Source organism: Nycticebus coucang, chromosome 2 (assembly GCF_027406575.1).
Source record: "Nycticebus coucang isolate mNycCou1 chromosome 2, mNycCou1.pri, whole genome shotgun sequence".
In the NCBI taxonomy this organism is placed as follows: Eukaryota; Metazoa; Chordata; class Mammalia; order Primates; family Lorisidae; genus Nycticebus; species Nycticebus coucang.
Genome location: NC_069781.1, coordinates 84039621 through 84060647, shown reverse-complemented (window position 1 = coordinate 84060647; position 21027 = coordinate 84039621). Strand labels below are relative to the sequence as shown.

At 37.7% G+C, this 21027-nt stretch overlaps 1 protein-coding gene across 2 annotated transcripts in view; it reads right to left on the bottom strand.

Annotated features, from left to right (window-relative positions):
* The window catches only part of LOC128574486 (aldehyde dehydrogenase 1A1-like), a 158865-nt gene that overhangs the window by 47112 nt on the left and 90726 nt on the right, over positions 1-21027 (bottom strand). Inside the window, exons 2-3 of one of the 2 annotated variants that reach the window (XM_053575090.1) lie at positions 14880-14959; positions 1418-1522 (exon numbers count right to left, since the gene is read on the bottom strand). In XM_053575090.1, coding sequence (XP_053431065.1) covers positions 1418-1522; positions 14880-14945 — 171 coding nt within the window. In that variant the 5' untranslated portion in view covers positions 14946-14959. Of the gene's footprint in view, positions 1-1417; positions 1523-14879; positions 15015-21027 lie in introns of those variants that run through there. The other variant, XM_053575084.1, reaches the window with a different exon arrangement.

Sequence of the window (21027 nt, the reverse complement as noted above, 5' to 3'; positions counted from 1 at the left end):
ACATGAAAAAATAATCATCATCCTTAATCATCAAAGAAATGCAAATCAAAACTACTTTGACATAATACCTAACTCCAGTAAGATTAGCCCACATAACAAAATCCCAAAACCAGAGATGTTGGCATGGATGTGGAGAAAAGGGAACACTTCTACACTGCTGGTGGGAATGCACACTAATTCACTCCTTTTGGAAGTATGTTTGGAGAATACTTAGAGATCTAAAAATAGACCTTCCATTCGATCCTATAATTCCTTTACTAGGTATATACCCAGAAAACCAAAAATCACAATATAACAAAGACATCTGTACCAGAATGTTTATTGCAACCCAATTCATAATTGATAAGTCATGGAAGAAGCCCAAGTGCCCATTGACCTACAAATGGATTAACAAATTGTGGTACATGTATACCATGGAATATTATGCAGCCTTAAAGAAAGATGGAGATTTTACCTCTTTCATGTTAAATGGATGGAGCTGGAACATATTCTTCTTAGCAAAGTATCTCAAGAATGGGAAAAAAAGAATCCAATATACTCAGCCCTACTATGAAGCTAATTTGTAGCTTTCACATGAAGGCTATAACCCAACTATAGCACAAGAATATGGGGAAAGGGCCAAGGGAGGGAAAGGGAGGGGGGAGGTTGGGGTGGAGAGAGGGTAATTGGTGGGGTCATACCTATGGTGCATCTTAGAAGGGTATAGGTGAAAACTTACTAAATGCAGAATACAAATGTCTACATACAATAACTAAGAAAATGCCATGAAGGCTATGTTGAACAGTTTGATGAAAATATTTCAGATTGTATATGAAACCAGCACATTGTACCCCTTGATTACACTAATGTACACAGCTATGATTTAATAAAAAAATAAATTAAAGTTAAAAAAACTTTAATTTTTTATTTAAGTCAATTTAAAATTCAAATTTAGTGGTATTGTTAAATATTAATTCAGTGATTTTTTTTTTTGAGATATAGTCTCACTATGTCACCCTCAGAAATTCAGTGATTTTTAATGAAATAACTTGGCAACATATTGTTCTATAAGTCCTATGTTAACTTTAAGTTTCATATAGCAACTTAAACAATGGTATGAAAAAAAATTTTTCTCATTTTTAGATGATTAATCCCTTTTAGGTAATCTATATAATAAATCTAGCTACCATTTCAACTGAAAATCAAACAAGAAAAAATATGATCCACCCCCCCAACAATACTCAGAAGGCTCATTGTCACAATTATGTAACTCGTGAGTGTCTTTATGTACCAAGAACAACTTAGAAAATTTCCCCAGACTGCCCCAGAAGCCATATCTTTATGATACACCTTGAAATTGCAATGGGGTTCACAAGCTCAGAATGGCAAGAAACCAAGAAATTTGGCATAAAAATAGAAGACGTATTTAAAAACTCACCTTATCTCCCTCTTCTACACGGCAGATTATTTCCTCCGTTGCAGGATTAAGGACAGGAAATTTCTTGCCACTCACTGAATCATGCCATTCGTTGTTTATGAATATCTGTAGGGTTAGAAAGGAAGTTTGCAAAAAGGTATTTAAATATGCAGCCAAGTTTGCAAATTTTTATAAGCTTACACTAAACCATTACGCAATGCCTAATTGATGCATATCCCTTCGCCCTTCAAAATTTATTGCCTATTAAAGATATTTTGAACATGCACACATACACTTAAAGTACTTAGTGATTTAAAGTTTCACTTAGACATGAACTTATTTCAACTTCAGAAAATAAAGCCTGGGGAAGATGATGTAGAATAGAATCCTTTTACCTACCTGAAATTGCCACGCATTTGAGGAAACAGTAGAGGCCTAATTTGGTATCATGAGTGATATGTTCTATTCCTTTATTTTACTGTTCTAAAAGTAGTAAAATATTTTGCTAAAGGAAATGATTTTTAAAAAGTTTGCTAGGCCAGGGTCGGTGGCTCATGCCTATAATCCTAGCAATCTGGAAGGCTGAGGCAGGTGGATCACTTGAGCTCAGAAGGTCAAGATCAGCCTGAGCAAGGGCGAGACCTTGTCTCTACTTAAAATAGAAAAAAAAAAAAATAGCTTGTAGTCCTAGCCACTTGGGAAACTGAGGCATGAGGCTCTCTCAACCCCAAGAATTTGAGGTTGCTGTGAGCTATGATGCTGCCATGGCACTCAAACCCAGGGTGACAAAATGAGACTCTGTCTCAAAATAATAAAAAATAAATAAATTAAAAAAGTTTGCTCAGAAAAAAAAGTGACATTTTCACTGGCTTTTTAATAGCATAGGAGTTTGATTCTCCTTTTCAAAAGATTACCTGATAATTTGTCATCAAGTGAAATCAGATACTGGATTTAGTGATACCTAAGACGGGTACCTGAAGAGAGAGAGGTATCTAAGAAACATGGGATTTTGTTCTCTGTGCAGTATAAATAGAAATATTTAAAAGCATCAGTATGTCATTTTAAAAGCCTCAGTTTTAACTTCTATATCACTGCATTTACATTTCCTTAAGGAACCAGCTTTGATAGCCCATTCACTTTTCAATAGGGAAAAATATTTGACAAACTCAAAGTAAGAAACATTCCTTTTGTGATGAATAAATGCTATATTCTGTTTCTTCTCTTTCCATCTCTATTTCTTGTTGATGCCATTTTTTATTATAGGAAATATAAAAATAACTAAATAAGCATACAATATACAATATACAAACCAGAAGTACAGTATTGGATGTTACATTTTACAACTTTCTGTTGGACTTATGACAAGATGAACTACTTTAATTTGGAATTGCAGGTAGCTGATACATGTAATTAAAAAAATAACATATGCACTGGGTTTATAATATGTATCTTAATTCTGATACATCTTCTCATGTGATATTTAAAGATAAGCTATTGATAGCTCAACCCTGTGGGAAAGTATATTGAAACACCCCCTCTGGTTTTTAATAAGTTGCTATGGTAAATGCAAATTACTTTGTTATTAAAAAATTTCCAGAGACTGTTATCAAGATTATACATTGCTAGATCCGTTTCTTATATTGTACAATAGATATTTGACAATAAATATAATCTTTTAAATTGACCCGAGTGTTCACCAATGTGGTTTACAATATCATGCTAATAACATAGCTTAAAATTCTGTCAAATTAATAAAACATGTATTACTGTCTAGCCGTAAATGCTTGAGTATAATTAATTCTATTTTCTGTGACTTATAAGATCATTTAGGCCAAAATATTTCTCTAGCCTCCTATACATCCATTGTGAAATTTGTCACTTTTGAAAGAGTAATTTTTAAATGTCTGCTTTCCCTCCTAGGCTGTGGGCTCTACAAGATCAAGAATTGTGTCTGTTTGATTTTCAAATTCATTTCTTAATGTCCAACCCAATTCCAGCCCTGAAGTGATCTTAGCCTCAGAAAACAGTTCTTAAAATTGAATCAGCCAACCAACAATCCATGAGCTCCCCATAGCTACGACCCGTAACATTCTGCAAAAAGTACATGATGATATTTGTAATTTGCTATAGAAATGGGGAGGAGAAAAAGCCTCCTTGTTGCCTGTTCAGACAAAAACAATTACCCACAGAACAAGATGGCCTCATCCTGTATACTGGGAGGTGTTCACAGGCACTGCGGTGCCAGCCAGGAATTGACAGAGAGAGCCGTGGGCATGAAGGGAGGGGAAGGAGGGAAGCAGTTCAGGTGGAGCCACCAGAGGAGCAGAGGCGTGGACAGGGGGTGTGAGAAGAGGGAGGTATCAAGAAAACCCTTGTTTCTCAGAGAGGGTGATGAAACACAGACAGAGACCATTAAATTCATTGTTATTACCCCTACGAGAAAAACATTGGCTTCTTCGTTCAAAATTTGAAGAAACATAAATTCAGATGTAAGTGCTGATTTTCCCAAGGTCTCTTAGAATGAACCAGAACTCAGTGATCAAAAGCACCTTTGACAGACTCCCATGGTTACTCCGAAGTGTATTTTCCATTATCCATTCTTCCCCCTTACCGCTTAGTACTTTTCTTCCCAAGGGATGACTGGGAAAGCCCTTGATCAACTTGTCCCAAACTCAACTCACTGTCACCTCCAGCTTCACGCTGCCCCCATCCCTAACTGAAATTCTGAAGTTCGGTCGTGCAAGTCTCATTCTCTTTCACACACACAACGCACACAGTCCCCTTTGTATCAGTTTATTCTATATTACTAAAATAACCTTTCCCTGTTCTCCCTGCTGCCTACCTCTGCCTAATTAGGATTTAAATTTCACCTTGTCATCATAATCGTCCTCAGCCAACCTGGTTTAAATTGTCTACACCCTCCTTAGCACGGCGCTCGAGGGGGTTAGTGACTTTGCCCCAGGACGCTTTCCCACCCGCTGTCCTACCATTCCCTCAGTTTACCCTTTACTTCAGACTCCTCCCACAGCCTCGGACACCATGCCGTTCCTCTCGCTGGAGTTTCACTCTTCCCTTCCACTTAGACTTCAAACGCCAGCTTAACATGCCATCTCCTTGTGAAGATTTCACAGCTGCTCCCAGATTTAACCCCTTTATTTTCTTATCCAGCACAGCAAGTTAGTGTAGCATCCTACTGTTAAATCCCACATCATCTTTGGCTTTGTGTGAATGTTAGATTATCTCCATCTCAGAGCATCAAATTCTAAACAAAAAAACTAGAGACTCTGCCGTACTTGTCCTAGATTTTTAACCAGCCTTTGAAAACTTGCGTCAGATTCACTCTCACCTGCTAATCCTACCTTCTCTCTGCCCTGAAGGTTGTATCACCTCCTCAGACTTTGTGTCTCGAAAAAAAGAGAACACAATGTCATTCTGTCAGAGGTATACCAGAATTCCTCTTCTCTACAGTATAATTTCACTAAAAAAAAATAAGATTGATTACATTTTTAGGCCTGTGGTAAAACCTTCCAGCTGTGCCTGAGTCCTCTTATCTTTAGGTCTGTGGTAATTTGTGGTTTTGAGTTCTCAGGAACATGTTCTCAATCTATGAGAACTATTAGAAGAATTAGAATTATTTTATTCTAGTTATGTAATCTCTGTTGGTGAAAGACTCATTACGACATGTACGTACCCGTCCAGTTTCATTATCAGAATCTTGTATCTAAACTGTACCTAAAAATCCCCCTTCAGGTTGAAGTCAGTGATTGTTCTGTAAGTGAGCATTGACCTAAAGTAGTAACACAAGTTTGTCACCTGCAGGCAATTGAAGAGATCAGCTGTAGCAGATCCACAATTACCAGAGGCCCCTCTGTATTATTCAGTTTCAACAATTATTATGAGAGAACAGTGTGGACCCAACAGCTGTTTGAAATTGTTCTTACAGTTGCATAACCCTGGATAATCATGTTTGTTTTATCAGAAAAGTATTCGTCAAGTGGACAGTACTGGGAGATAATGAAGACACGTCAGCTGTGACCTCTGTTCTGGAGGGCTCTGAAATCTCAGAGGAGAGCATATTTACATCAAAATCAGCCAGTAAAGAGGGAAAAGTTGTGTGTTAAAAGGCCAAAGCAGTGGCCAAAGCAGTGGTGTGATCAATGAACAGCATAAAGAGGGGAGTGTCATCCTTGAACGATGGGACTGGATTGGTGAAAAGAAGATAAACTATGAGCAAAGAGAACAATAAGTCTCCAAGTTTTGTAACACTGTAGAGATCAGCCCCAAATGGGACAGAGTATTCCAGCAAACACAAATCATAAAGTCTTTCAATAAAAATAAAGCGTGTTTATGGTATGTCTTTATTCCGCAGAGTGAGAAGTTTGTATTCTGTTCTGGATTTAAAGGAATGACTGCATTACAAGGATGTCTTAGGAATACCGATTATACAGTACTCAAAATTGATTTGAACTAAGGCAAACAGAGTCTGGGAGATCAGCACAGAGACTAAATGATCTAGTCATGGAGTTGTAAGGTTTCAGAGTAGAGTGACATAACTCTGCAGTTTGCAAATTATGAATAAATCTACATTTTCCTGCAAACAGAGGCTTTTCAGCACTTGCAGGAGGGTAGGGGGAGGCTGCAGTCACAAGGCCACATGTAACCCTTAGATATCCAAGTCGGGCACCTCAACCAAATCCAAACTTCACAGAACAAATCCCTTTATTAAAAAGATTTGTTCTGTAAATTTGGGTTCAGTCAAAAGGATCCAGAAAGCCACATAGGGCCCCAAAGCCATAAGTTCCCCACCCCTACCTCGAAAGGCCAGGTATTACACTATATTTTTTCCCTTAGGAATGGAAAATTTGCTTGTAGGAACTATCTTGTCTCTTTTTTCCATCTTAAATTTATTAGAGTTCACTTGGCATTTGCCTTCTGCATGATAAAATGTTTTTGTATTCTTATCAGTCCTGCTGTTATATGTAATGGTTATGTGGAAAAAGTCTAGGCTAATAAATGTTTATTACAATAATTATAAAATTTATTTCAGGTCTGTAGAAATATTCTATAGGTATCATGGCAACAACCTCATTTTGTATTTGTTGTAAGCCACATTTAAGGAGAAACGATTGATATTATGAAACTAAAATATTCTTGGGTAGGTACTATTTAATTACTATTTTAACCATATTCTAATTTTGGACTGAGGATACTTTTAGATAATATAGCCATAGATTTCAACTTTAGGTTCACACTATTGATTGGAAATTATAGATGTCTGTGCCTATTCTTAGACATCAAGTGCTTTTTATATGGGGAATCCAGCAGTGGGAACGTTGAGACTTAAAAATAACTCTTTACTCTTTCTGGCTTAGATTAAGCTGACTAATGAGCAAAATTAAGTGCTATTAGCCTTATCTGTTGATAGGAGATTTTGAAGTCTGTTAGCTAAAGTGGAAAAAACACTGACTCCTAAAAGACACTCAGGGTTCCCTAAACCCAGTGTTATCTTCACAGGGCAGCAATGGGCTAGCAGATCTAGATACAGTGAGGGAAGTGGATACTTCCTTGATGGCACAGAGATTTTGACAGATCACATGTTCAATGCACAAAGGATTTCAGAACATTCCAAGGGAGGGGAAGGGTGATGAGTGATCGCTTATGTGGATTTCCAAACCTGAGATCCTGGGTCACAGCACTAGGAGTGAGGGCTGTGGTGTAAATGTGTAGGGAGTGATGTGTCTTATGTGTGAACTTTTTCCTCAGCCTTAGGACATTAAAAAATGTACCAAAGGCAGCTGAGATGAATGACGATGGAGGGAGACTGAACAAAAGTCAGGGAGGCGTCAAATATTAGAAGAATCAAGGCTGGATCTGCAGCGACTATTTTCAACACAAACCCCAAAGCAGCAAAGCAAAACATTGAGACTGAAAGTGAAAAAATGTGAAGGGAAATGAAAGAGGGAATAATAGAAGGGAGGAAAAATTTTTAACTGCAGTGAAAGGAATGAAAGCAAAATGAGAGGGTGAGCAAAACAAAAATAGAAGTAAAATTTGCCTCGAATTTCTGCTTATATTATCATCATACTTCAGTAACATGAGTGTGTGATCCTCTTTCTTGTTTGATTGGCCTTTTCAGTTCAGCAAGAGAGGAAAAAAGGATGCCGCAGCATTTGTCTTGAATCACACCATTACGCTGTACTACAGATGACAAAAATATTTCTCAACAACTTCTGTATATCATGTATATCCTGTTCCAAAGCGTTAAGATGTAGAAGCACTAAACTAGATAGCTGTGGACATATTCAACAATATCAAAAAGTGACAATGCATTTGCTCCCATTAAAGCTCTCTTACATACAAAGAAAGTGCCAAACATAGAACATAATTCATGTTGTTCTTTATAACCCTTTGACTTCTAAAGAAGTATTGGGAAAAGCAGTGGAAACAGAGGATGGGATCAGGGGAAGAGCAAGTTAGGCAAAGTTCTGAGAGATGTGATATTTGTGCAAATTCCCAATGAACAAATTTCTATTAACAATCCCAACATTATAATAAATCAAGTAGAGACATGATCGTATCAGAAAACCAAATACTCACAATACTTCATATTCCATACAAGCAATGCTTCTAAGTTTGTGGAACATTTTGATACACATACACTCAAAATGTTATCAGTGTCATGAAAACCGGGCTTATGTAGTATTTATTTTTTTGATTTATTAGATTTTAACTGTATAATTAAGAAGAAATCCTTGATCAAATTCTCTTGAACATGGCTCTGCGTTGCTATTTACATCTGGTAATTATATAATCACAATAGCATCGTGGTAACCTAACACAGCCCACCACCACCACCACCATCCCAAACTAGATAATTACTGTTTTGAGACGAGTATATCTCCATTTATCAATGTCTATATTTCCACGAGGTTTCGTTCATGCTGAATCGTATATTATCCCACAGATTATCCATGCCATTTCAGAGGCATTATGTTAACTTTGGGTTGCTCTTCAATAACCTATTTTGCATACTCTTCAAGAATATTTCTTATCTACCTCTTTTATTCTGACGGGAACATGGTGAAAAATTCAATTGGGTAAAGTCCAAGTTTAAAAAATCAACGCGAATACTTGTAGTACTGGGAGTCCTTATGAAATGGGCATAATGCTTTCTCTGAGAACATGTTTTCCTTACCTTACTTTAAATTTATTGATTTTGTTTTCTTAGTCAAGCAGGTGCCAGAAAATAAAACAATTTGCCAACAATAAAACAATAAAACAACAAGGCAGCAATTTTCACAGATGAGCTAAGGTATTGTGTTCTGAATTAATGATTCTCTCACAGGAGTAAAACTTAAAGGTTGTTTCTGTTGCTGGACTGGCTTGTGGCTGTCATCTGGTTCCTGCTGGGCTCTGGAACCTTCTGGAAGGGGAAAGTGAGTGGTTCTGACCTTTTCTCAGAATACGTGTTATTTACTTTTGGGTTTTTGGCTGATTAGGTTTTCTTGAGTGAGATTTGAGTGCTATAGTTTTTAGTATTTAGGATAAAAATGATACTATGTGGAAAAGTGTCAGATCTGAAATGAAAAACTTTGGAAGCCGGTTCCTTCTGTTTCTGCACAGTAAGAGCTATGTGACCTTGAGCAAGTCAGTTATAATCTTCCAGCTCAGCTCATGTTTATCAGCTTTAAAATGGGACACTGGCAACATCCTTTCTAGCTCCTTCCCACTGATTAGGAGCCTCAAATGAGAAAAAATAATAAAATCCATTTTGAACTGTGACAAGCCATACAAGTATAGATGCCACTTACATTGGGAACTAAATAATTTTAGGATTCTGACTCACATTGGGAAGGAGAGTTAAAGAGAAAAGGGACCAAGTCGTTAAAAAGTGCCAGGCACTTTCCACAACTGCCTCACTTAATTTCCCAGCCACTTTCCAAAGCAGCCATTATTGTTCCCAATTCACAGATGGAGGAACTGAAGCTCAAGGAGATTAGTAGCATGGTCAAGGTTATGTCTTTTACTATGTACCAAGGCTAAAACTGAAGTCAGGTTTATCTTGTTAACTCACTGCTCCTTCAAGCCTCTCAGCTATTTGTTTAACTACTTCCAAGGCCAGAGCAAACAAAATATTGTTTCAGTGAGAAGGGAGTTAAAAGATTTCCCAAATGAAAGCAGCTGCTGCACCATCACCATCCACTTTGCCTTGAACCTAAGCCCTGTTCTGTTCCAGGCACTCCCCAGTGCTTTCCCTCAAATAAAATCCATCAGCCAAACGGCCCCACCCTGTGTTCCAGTCTCATCCATTCTCTCCTTACTCACTTGACTCCAGCCTGACTCGCCTCTGGATATGTCTTTGAACATAATAAGCTCTTGTCCACAAGGTCTTTGTACCTCTAGACCTCGACTCTTTCCCGCCCTACCTGGACACCTAATTCTCTGGATCACTCACACTTACTTTTAACTCCCTTCTTTAAAGGGGCCCTTCCTAACAACCTCATGCAAACCTCTTCCCCTCATATTCCCTTAGTTTTCAGTTTTCTTCCTTTGAGCATTTTCCCTGCTTTCTAATGAGACTACTCTCTTACTTGCTTGTTCTCTGCCCCACAGTACTGCTCACACCTTCCAGGAAAATAAGCTCCATGAGACAGAAATCCCACTACCCTTCTTACACCATAAGACCTAGGACAGAACCGTCGTTTAATCACTTGTTATGTAAAGGAAGGGACAAATTGCAGGAAGGGGAAGAAAAATGGAATAGTGAATAAATGAATAAAGGAAGGGTGGAGTATTTGGAAATACATGTGGCCTGAATTGGTTTGTTATAGGAATTTAAATAAAGACAATGGTGGAAAAAGAGATAAAAATATATTCAAATCATCCCCAGCATATAATATCTAATGATTCATAACTCTTCTGTATCAGAACATACCTTTTGATACCCCAATTATCTCGATTTGATAAATTACATTATATACCTGTGTTAAAACATCACATATACCCTATAAAGATATACAGTTATTACATATACATAAAAATAAAAAAAAATTTAGAATATATCTTTAAGAAGGTTAAACAAGCCTGAAATCCAAGAAAATAATCTATTTTAACCAAAATTTGCTCTATAGGAGTTGAAGAAACGCAGTTCATATAGCCATTTCACCGATGTGTCAAAGTCCTCTCTGCCTCACAGCCTCTCCCAGGCCCACATTTTCAATCACAGCAGAAAGCTTATTTCCTTCCCGTCTTAACTATTGTTCTCCTCTTTTTCTAAGTTGGCTGCAAACTTTCTCCTGTTGGCCTCAGAACAGCTGAGCAGCACTGGAAGAGTCCATGGAAAAGCACCCTTGGGTGATCAGGAATGGGCACATGAAAGTCAGAATAAAGAAGGACAAAACAGGATTCCAGCAACTAGAGGTCCCAACGTCTGGTATTGACCTCAGACGCATCACTTGTTAGTCTGATGGCTCAGGCCGCCAGCAAAGTTTAGCTTTGTCACTGACACGCTGTGTAACTTTAGGTAAGTTACTCAGCCACTCTGTTCCTCAGTTTCCTCTTCTATAAAACAGGGATAGTAACCTCCTCCTAGGGTTATTGTGAAGGTTAAATGAAGTCATTGTAAAGAACTTAACACTGGCAGAATTAACACAATGAACTTCAGGTGTAACTATTTCCCATGTGTGTATTAAATGTCATTCGCTGATGACGATCCTGTCTAGCTCAGCAAACTATTGTGCTATAAGTTATGTTTAATTAAGATACATGTGTGGGGTTTGAATCCTTTCAGATAGCTTGTCTTCCTCAAATTTCTTATTTGTCTTTTTTATTTTATTTTTTGGGGTTTTTTTGGCCGGGGCTGGGTTTGAACCCACCACCTCCGGCATATGGGACTGGCACCCTACTCCTTGAGCCACAGGCGCCGCCCTGTCTTTTTTATTTTTTAAAGGTAAAGCAACAATATTGTAAAGGGAGGAAGCAAAATAAAGTTATGAAATACTGTAAGAGAAAATTCTTTATTTTTATTTATTTATTTTTTATTGTTGGGGATTCATTGAGGGTACAACAAGCCAAGTTACACTGATTGCATTTGTTAGGTAAAGTCCCTCTTGCAATCATGTCTTGCCCCCAGAAGGTGTGGCACACACCAAGGCCCCGCCCCCTCCCTCCTTCCCTCTCTCTGCTCTTCTTTTCCCCACCCCTCCCTCCTTCTTTCTCTCTCTGCTCTCCCCTTCCCCAACCCCACCATGACCTTAATTGTCATTAATTGTCCTCATATCAAAATTGAGTACCTAGGATTCATGCTTCTCCATTCTTGTGATGCTTTACTAAGAAACTTCAGTGCAATCTGTGTCAGGTGGGACAGAATGGTGAAAAACAGAGTGACAGAAAAAGATCAAAATGAGATGAGAGCAACGCTTGTGGGAAATGGGTCTAGGAAAGAGACAATTCAGGGAAAGAGGAAAGATTTCAGAAAGGTAAGTAGGACTAGGATTATTAGCATTAATTAATCACATCCTTTGTACCAGATACTAGTTCAAGTGATTTATATACATTAAATTCATTTAATATTTTCATCCACCTCAGGAAATAGGTGGTTTTATAATCCCCATGATGTACACAGGGAAACTGAGGGAGGGTGAGGCAATGCAGTTGTCCCAGGGATCAAAGAATCTCTTCATTTAAAGTCTCAATAAAATGGATAGTGGGCAGATGTGGGATTCCCTTAGACTTGGAAAGGACGATAACAAGGAAAGGGAAGGGACTAAAGTTCATGTGAATTTATAAAAATGTTTCTGAGGTTTTAAAGTCTGAAGCCTTGGTATCATTTTAGAAAGTATCCCTTGAATTCTCATCTGTTTACTCCAACAAGGATATAATCAGATTGTACTAGAAAATACATCATAAAGATAAGCATCAGTGAATTCTTTTGTTTGAGTGAAAAGTAGCCTCAGGCTTAGAGTCTGTAGCTTTTCTACCACAGTAGTGATAATTTTCTGTTACTCAGCTCTGCTGGTGCCTTTCTTCCCCAGTAACCAACAGATTGCTAGCTATAATGAAGAAGAAAGGTTAAACAGAGAAAAATCATACAGAAGTTTAGAAGTTTATCACAGTAGGTAATTTCTCAGACTCTATCAAATTCTTGCCTCTTTCTTTTGCCACTAGGAAACTTACTTAATAACCAACATTAACTTCTCTTGCAAGCGAAATTTCAATGCAATTCTTCAGTGGGACATACACGCACAGAGCGAAGACATTTGAAAAAGCTCACCCATGTACTTTACTGAAGACATAACTGGTGTCCTACCAAGTGTGAAAATGTTGTAACTAACAAATCAATAAAATGCTATATTTTAGCAAACTGGATTACACAGAAGTTGCGTGAGAAATCTAAAATTCACTGACTTGCTTGGTATTTTTACCCAGCGACTTTTTTAACTCAGAGGTAATGTGTGCTCTTTGAATCTTGTCTCCTTTTGAATTTAGGTCAGTTTTTTCCCTGAGGTTGTTCTTGTGCAAGGACTTCCAAGGGAAAAGGAGACTTCAATCTGAGAATCATCTGTGTTAAGGGACTCCTGATCTGTGCTTATATGTTAGATTTTGAGGACCATCTCATTGATCTATTACTGTTTCTTACATGCTTAAAAATTACTAAATGAGTTCGGGTGTGGTGTCTCACGCCTGTAATCCCAGCATTCTGGGAGGCCGAGGAGGGTGGATTGCCTGAGCTCACGGGTTCGAGACCAGCGTGAACAAAAAGAGAGAACCCCATCTCTACTAAAAATAGAAAAACTGAGGCCAGAGGATTGCTTGAGCCCAAGCGTTGGAGGTTACTGTAAGCTGTGACACCACAGCACTTTACCCGGGGCGACAGCTTGAGATGCTGTCTCCAAAAGAAAAAAAAAAAAAGGAACTACTAAATACAAATTAATTAAGCAGAAGGATTATTTCACATTTTAGCTGCCTTGTAATAGTAGGAAGACTGAAAACTTCTGCAAAGCTGGAGGTGATGTGGAAGGAGTATTAAGACTCCCAAAATATTTTTTCCAGGTAGTATCATAAAAAATACATTTCTTTAAATGATAGTAATGAAATATTCTAAGCATTGCCAGCAATCTGAGCTTCAGGACATGTATTTTCAAATGTACCTACTTTGAACTGAAATTTCTCTTGTGAATGATAAACTTGGAATAAGAAATTGAGGGAGATTGGAGGGAGACTGTGATATTTTGGGCATAACTTTGCTCAGTGTAAATGGCTTGAGGGGCTGGATTCACCATGGTTTTCATGTTCCCATTTGTAACATAATTAAATGGAAAACATTTTCCCCTTTTAATAAAACCTTGTGGAAATAATACCTTAATACACTCAGAGCTGCTGGTCAACCATGTTAAAGGCAGTCTGATCTTGCTGACACTTTCCCAAGGAAAAGAGCCAATGGGCTGAACAACTTCCTCAATTCGTTGTGTGTATGAAAATGTAACAGACCTAGGATTTCAAAACCATTCATGGGTTCAAGTAAAGAAGTAAATACAAAGGAGCAGGAACTTTCACTTTTTCAGTTATAATGCTGTTTAGTTTTCACTGGTTAATTCAGAAGCAGAATGGCTCTGCACAGGGTTGCAATAGTTCATTTCTTACTTTACTTTCTGCATCACACTGTAAAGATAATTTCAGTCATAGACTGGTTAGAGTGCACTTTGCCTGTTTGGGAACCTCGGCTCTGACAGGGAAAGGCACTGAGACCTGAGGACAGTGGGAAACAGCCAAGTCCAGAGACACTTTCAGAACAACTCAAGCAGGATCCATTTCCTGGTTCTCCCCAGCTGCAGCTTTTAAGTCTGGATCTGGCTGCTGTTCTTGTTTTTCTAAATATTTATCAGTTAACAATTACACATCTGCCCCAATGGCAACAAACTCAGCTGAAGAAATAAATAAGAATGCATTCTACCCCCAAATGTGCAAACCAATGTAAGTCCTCTTGAAGTTTTTGAAACAGGAACCTTCTCACCAGATTTAAATTAAGCTTTGTAAACATCAATTTTATTAAGCATATGGAAAGAGGATGCTGTTTCAGCATGCTCAGGGCCTCCTTTTTTGTTTTCTATTATTTGCCTCTTGTTTGGCTCTCTGCAGTGAGTTTTTCTGGTGAGTATCTGTTTCTCTTATCATTTGTGCCGGCTGGCTGCACTGACGTTAACAAACTGCTTAACAAAGTCCACTGATTTCTGGGATAAGAATCTTTCACACAGAAAAGAATTGCTTTCACTTGCAACTGCTTTCAGAAATAAATTCATGAAAGAGTATCTGATATGATTTACAGTCACTATTTGATTAGGACACTAAACCCAGACTTGCATCTTGAAAGCCTTTCATTTTTATATTTGCAAAGTGCTCTTTAAACAAGTTTACTTAAATTGACCTTTCATGTTTTAAATGAACGTAGTTTTTACAAACCCAAGTCACAGCCGCAAATACTAACCTTAGTATACTGAATCTTCAAATTGGCGAGTGGAACAGGTAAGTCTGGCATGCCTGGGGACGACATTTCTGGTTCAGCTCCTGAAACACAGGTGACAGGCAATTTGGTTCTGATAGAGCACTTGGCTTTATTTGTTGCTTTTTATCTGCACCAGCTAAAGTTTATTTGCATACTGGGCTATGATTGGATGGACAAACTCAGAGCAAACAAAAAAAAAAAAAAAAAGAAAAAGAAAAATGACCCTACTTATTTGTTACACCTAGTGCAGGAAGCCTTTGACTTTAAACTTAAATCCTTAGGAAACCAGCGCTCCAGCACTGAAGTTGCATTTGGAGACAAGGCACTATTTGCAGATGAATTAATTTACTAAGCCGAAACCTGGGATAAAAGTGTGCAGCACAGCTGCTCCGGCCACTAAGTCCAGTATTTTGGAGGGGTTTTTTTGGTTTTTATTTCCACTTTCGATGCTTGGTATGCCACTATGTAACTTTCTGTTCTCTGACTGACTTAAAAATCAGAGAATCTGTGGATTGAAAACGAATCTAAAGGGCAGGGCACATGTTCTCAGTAAAAGATTTGAGTAGAGAACCCTGGCCAGGTGTCTTCAGGACAAGGAAAACAGTCCATCTTCCCAGAAAATCAAAGTACTATTTGTGTGATTTCAAAAGCTCCAAATTATTTTATTTTCTAAATGCAAACAAAAAAGTCAACAGAACTTTTAGGGAACTCAAGGTTTACTATAATACACAGACATGACAATCAGGCAATACCAGGGCAGTACCATCTATTAAAACTCTTTTAATATAAAAATAACCTTTGGTTTTGGAAGTTATTTGTATTTATCAATATAAGCTGTTTGTTGTGCAAGGAATAAATCTAAGGAGGACTCTCAAATATCAAATTCATAGATTAATGTTTCAAGCTGGGAGCATTCAAGATAGCCAATTTTTAATAGTACTGCTCTTGTTTTAAGCACAATACTTCACTGTAATGTAGCTCTAGCAAAAGTTATAGTAGGAATGAGATAGAATACTTTGGATGCTCTGATTATTAAGAATTAACAGTTTTGTTCCAGTGAAAATGTCCAGCTCCCCTGAATATAGGATTTATATAGAGAATCTAAGAATTATTGTATAGTTTGCCCAGATCGGGTGCAAGAGCCTTAGTTTATCTTTACTTGATATCTCCATTTTTCAGACACCGAGAGGGTGATTAGCTTGCTTAGGGTACAGATCTAACAAGTGCACACCAGAAATTCATTTTAGGCCAGTCAGACTCTCGAACCTGGGCCCTTACACCTGTTTACTTCTCTGCCCTCTTCTCCACAAGACGATTCCAAGATGCGTTCAAGAATCAACTCCTTCTCCATGTGAAAAGTCACCCTCACTGGCATTTAAGTATAACTTTCTATTCACCTAAGACGGGGGTTGAAAAATTCTTCTGTAAAGGAACAGACTAATATTTTCAGCCTTCTGAGCCAGACGGTCTCTGTTGTAACTTAACTCGACTCTGCTTAAAAGAAGGTATAGACACCAGGTAAATTAACATGCATAGGCTTTTCACAATGATATTTCATTTATAGAAACAAGAGGAAAGCCAGATTTGGAGCATGGGCCACTCCCCTAGATGCAAAGGCAGTACCATCCCCATGGTCCTCTGCTCCACTGGCCTCATGCTTAAGGAATGATAGAAAACTCTGTGTTCCTTCTCCATTTCTCTTTCTCTTTCAATTTCTTTCTTTTCGGAAAATCACTCTTTGTGCTTTCAAAAATGTGTTTTGCGTTAAATGCATAATTACACAACAGCTGTTGCATAACTCCCAGTCTGGTGCTCTGGCCGTGCCCAGACAGCTGTGTCTTGCTGCTTTCTCAGGCTTCCAGTTTCATAGTTGTTTGTGGATCCAAACTTCACTTTTTCTTTTTTTAATGTCCAGACAGTGAAATTTCAAGCCTTTATTACACACTTGCCATGTCATCTCACTCCTTATATGATCAGATTGACTGTATTTTATCAGATAATTATGTAAAAACGGCCCTTTTATTTTAGTCATTATTGAAAGTTGGTGCAAGGAGCAGCTTTAGAGAAAGGTTTCCACACCTGCTTATTTAATTTCAACAAATATTTACGCATCTATAATTCCCCAACCTAATCTCGCTTGAAGAGCAGATCTTTTCTGCCCAGAAACCACAGGACCTGAAATTTACATATTTGAGGACGTATCACCCTACCCTGAGAACTTACCTGCTAGAATAGGATATTCTTGGGAATGGTTCCATGGGTATAAGGCTTTATCAAACCACTTCCCTCCTTTACAGAGGGAAACATGGCTTTGCTGAGAACATGGGGCCAAAGAGGCACATTTCAGGCCTGGACCCACGGTCATGTATTTTATTATTTGTGAGGATCATGTAGCAGAAGAGAGGCAGGTACTTTAACTTGAAGATAATAGATGAGTGATGTTTAATTTTTCACTTCTTAGGGACAAGTTAAATTACACACACACACACACACAGAGAGATACAGAAATAAGAAATATAAGAGAACAGTTCATTCACTTCTTGAAGATGACTTCTTCCAGGCCTTTGTGAATGCTGTCAATATACTAAGAATTATGTTCTAATTATTACACAATTATATAATTACATTCAACATTATTGAAATTACTCTCTCATTTTACAACAAACCTCTCCAGATCCATTCAAGTCTCAGTCACTGAAAAGATGAAAAGTGCCTCACCTTCCACCCACATAAATAATCACAATGGAAAACAATCAAATTTGTTAACAAAGTTTATTGTATGTTGCAATAAAAACAGCTTTTGCATGGACTGAATGTTTATGACCCCTCAGGATGCATATGTTCAAAACCTCACTCCCCAGTGTGATGCTGTTAGGGGTTGGGTTTGGGGAGGTAATTTGGTCAGAAGGGTGGAGCCCTCATGAATAGAATTAGTGCCCTTGGGAAAAGGACCCCAAGGAGGTGTTTTGCTGTTCATCCATGTGAGGAGGAAAGAAGCCAGCAATCTGCAGCCCCGAGAGGGTTCTCGCCAGAACCTGACCATGCTGGAACCCTGATCCCAGACTCCCAGCCTCTAGAACTGTGGGAAATAAATGGCTGTTGCTCATGTACCACCCAGTCTATGTCATTTTTGTCACAGCAGCTTGAAGGAACTAAGGCAGCTTCTTTGTACATTTCATGATTTCAGAATCCTATGTCCATTTATTGAAGCTGAACCTGTCCTGCTGTAGTCCCGAGAGGCTCCCCGAGTACCCCTCATTCCCTTGAGCCTGGCTGGGTGAGTCTGCCTGGAGGTCAGCACAGCCCTGGATACACCTCTATGCTTTGCTTCAGTTTTAGCAGATGGTATATCATTCTTATTCCTGTTTAGGTTTTCACAATTTGGAAAAGTGGATCTTGTATATGGTGAGAGAATCTGTGTTTGGTTGGTGCATTGGTGTTCAAAACAGAAATGGAAGGCAGAATCCAAATACATGAACATACGTCTTTGTGTGCTAACTTCTGTTTACCTGCCATAGTTCCCCCCTTTGCACATTTCCTCCCCTCTGACTTTTCCTGCTCCTCATAATTCCTTTATTTTTCTCTAACTGTGTCATTGAGATATGGTAGATGCCCCTCTTATCTGATACAATCAGGACCACTGACCAGTAGGGTCACTAAAGGGAACTGCGGATTAAAGCCTGTGTAAGATAATTATTTTAGTTTAAATATATTTTTGCTAAATCTTGTGGCCCAAGGCCATTTCTTCGAACTAGGTCTGCTGCTTAGAATGTGAAATTATCTTGCATAAGTATCACTCATTTTGTGTTGTCTACACTTTTCAGTCTGTTTCCTTTGGATAAAGAGAGAAATTAAAGACATCAAGGAGGCAATCCAAATATAGACTACTTTGAGATCGCTACAATTATTTTCTTCTTTTTAAACAACTTTTTTATGGGAAAATTATCCAACAATGTGTTTACCAGCTTGATACCTTGAGTGTTTACAAGAAATTCAGTTTATTTTTCATACAAATCACTCTCCTTCCCTCCAATAATTTAAATAGTATTTAATTCAAATTTGTCATTGAAATAATAGGATCAAGTGAATTTTCAGACTTTGGAGCAAAGAAATCCGACTGTTGGTAAGTAGAGTCAATTCCCCCCTAATCTGAGTATTCACAGACATGAGTTTCAACAGTAACTTTTTTATTTTTGCTCTTTTAGTTTTTGTTTTTTCAAACTTTTAAAAAGGCAAATACATCATGTATTAAAAATCTGCAAAAATCCTAAGTGTACTTCTCAAAAAATAGTCATAAACTGAAGAAAACAATAGACCCATCACTTGTATCAAGAGATAGAGCACCATCTCAGCACTGCACAGCCTACTTTCTGCACTTCTAATCCCTATCTTTCTCCATCTCTCTTAGACTACCGGTGTTCTAACTCCTAATGACTCATATTCTTTTTTTCCTGATTTTGAACTTGATACAAAAAAAATCTTACAGGTAGAATATTTTTTGCAAAGGAAATTCAAAGGTATAAGTTAATTCATCAAGTTCATTGAACAATTTTTGTAGGAAAGAAAGTTTCTCAGGGAGGATTTCTTACCATGATGTACCAGATGGATCATTTATATCTCCCCAATAAACATAAAATAATAAATACAAAATAAGAAGTCATAATATAATAAGTTAGTATTTAATAAGTTAGCATTTTTTATCAAGGAGAGTCATCTTTTTATCCCCATTACAGTTCAGGTAGCAGTGCAGAGAAGTGGCCATTTTCTTGCACCGTTGTTTGTATGGTAATAAATAGCACTTGGAAGATTGTTCCAAAATATTAAAAATATCCAAGCCCTTGATACAGTTATTCTACACCTAGAAATTTACTTTAGGGAGCAATCCAATGTGTGTAAATTATAAACAAGTATTGTGGATTTAGTTTATAAAATAGAAAAATACCAAATGATTAGATAAATCATGGTTTAGCAATAACAACAACAAAGTAGAAAAATACTGAAGAAAGGCCCTGATAAACTTTGGTCATATATAGTTACTTAATTGGGTATAGGGGATGCCAAGAAATTGTGTTCCTCTGCATTTGGCCAAAATCTGCAACTTGCCTCTCACACCAGCTCAGCATTTGGAAAGCTAAATGGCTGAATTTCTACTTCATTGTCATTTCTGGCATCCTAAATTCATGCATAATCAAAAACTGTGTGATTGTTTTTATTCTACACTATACAAATGTTCATGGATGAATAATGGCCATAAAAGATATTGTAGGAACATCTGAATGTTTGTTTATCAATAGATGGCAAAAGAAAATTTGTAGATGTGATTGAGAACCTTGAGAGTAGCCTGTATTATCAGGCTGGTCTATGTACACATTCACAGTGCTTTTCTAAGAGGAAGGAAAAGGAGATTTGTATAAGGCAATGTGAGTACTGTGCGGCTGCCTTTAAAGCTGGTAGAAGGGACCAGAAGCCAAGGAAACCAAGGAGTGAAGCTCTGGAAACTGGAAAAGCCAGGCTCTTCTCCCTGATAACCTCTTTAGGGCTCAGGCTTGTTGCCCTCTTACTGGTGACCAGTACAACTGATTTTAGATCTTTGGTCTTTAAAATTATCAGAGAATAAAGGTGTGTTGTTTTAAACTGCCAGGTTTATTAGCAGTTGTTACAGCAGCTGTGGCAAACGAATCAATTAAAAGAGATCAATTAAAAGAGGTGTTCAGAGATGCCAAAAAGTACATGCTGTCTTTGATCGTGCCCGTCATTTTGCCTGTCATTCAGGCTTATTGTTATTATCAAGTAAAGGTAAGTAGTATTTAGTATATTACAGAAGTAAAATGTGATAAATAATGTTTGTGAAAGCTAGTAATTTTCTAACGTAATCATTTATTTGAACAATACCAAACTGGTTTACATTTACTTGCTTGCATTTGTTCTCACATTTTTATGTTACACAGACACATCCAGATCAATAACCATAATTCATATTTGTCTTCCAGGCTTTACATTTCATCTGTTTGTTCGACAGGAAGCTACATGTCACACCTAGTCATGTAGCTGGTTTTGCAAATTTTAGAGCCTGCATATGTGTCGTATGTGGACTGTGCAATGTTATACAAATTAGAGCCATATATAGAAA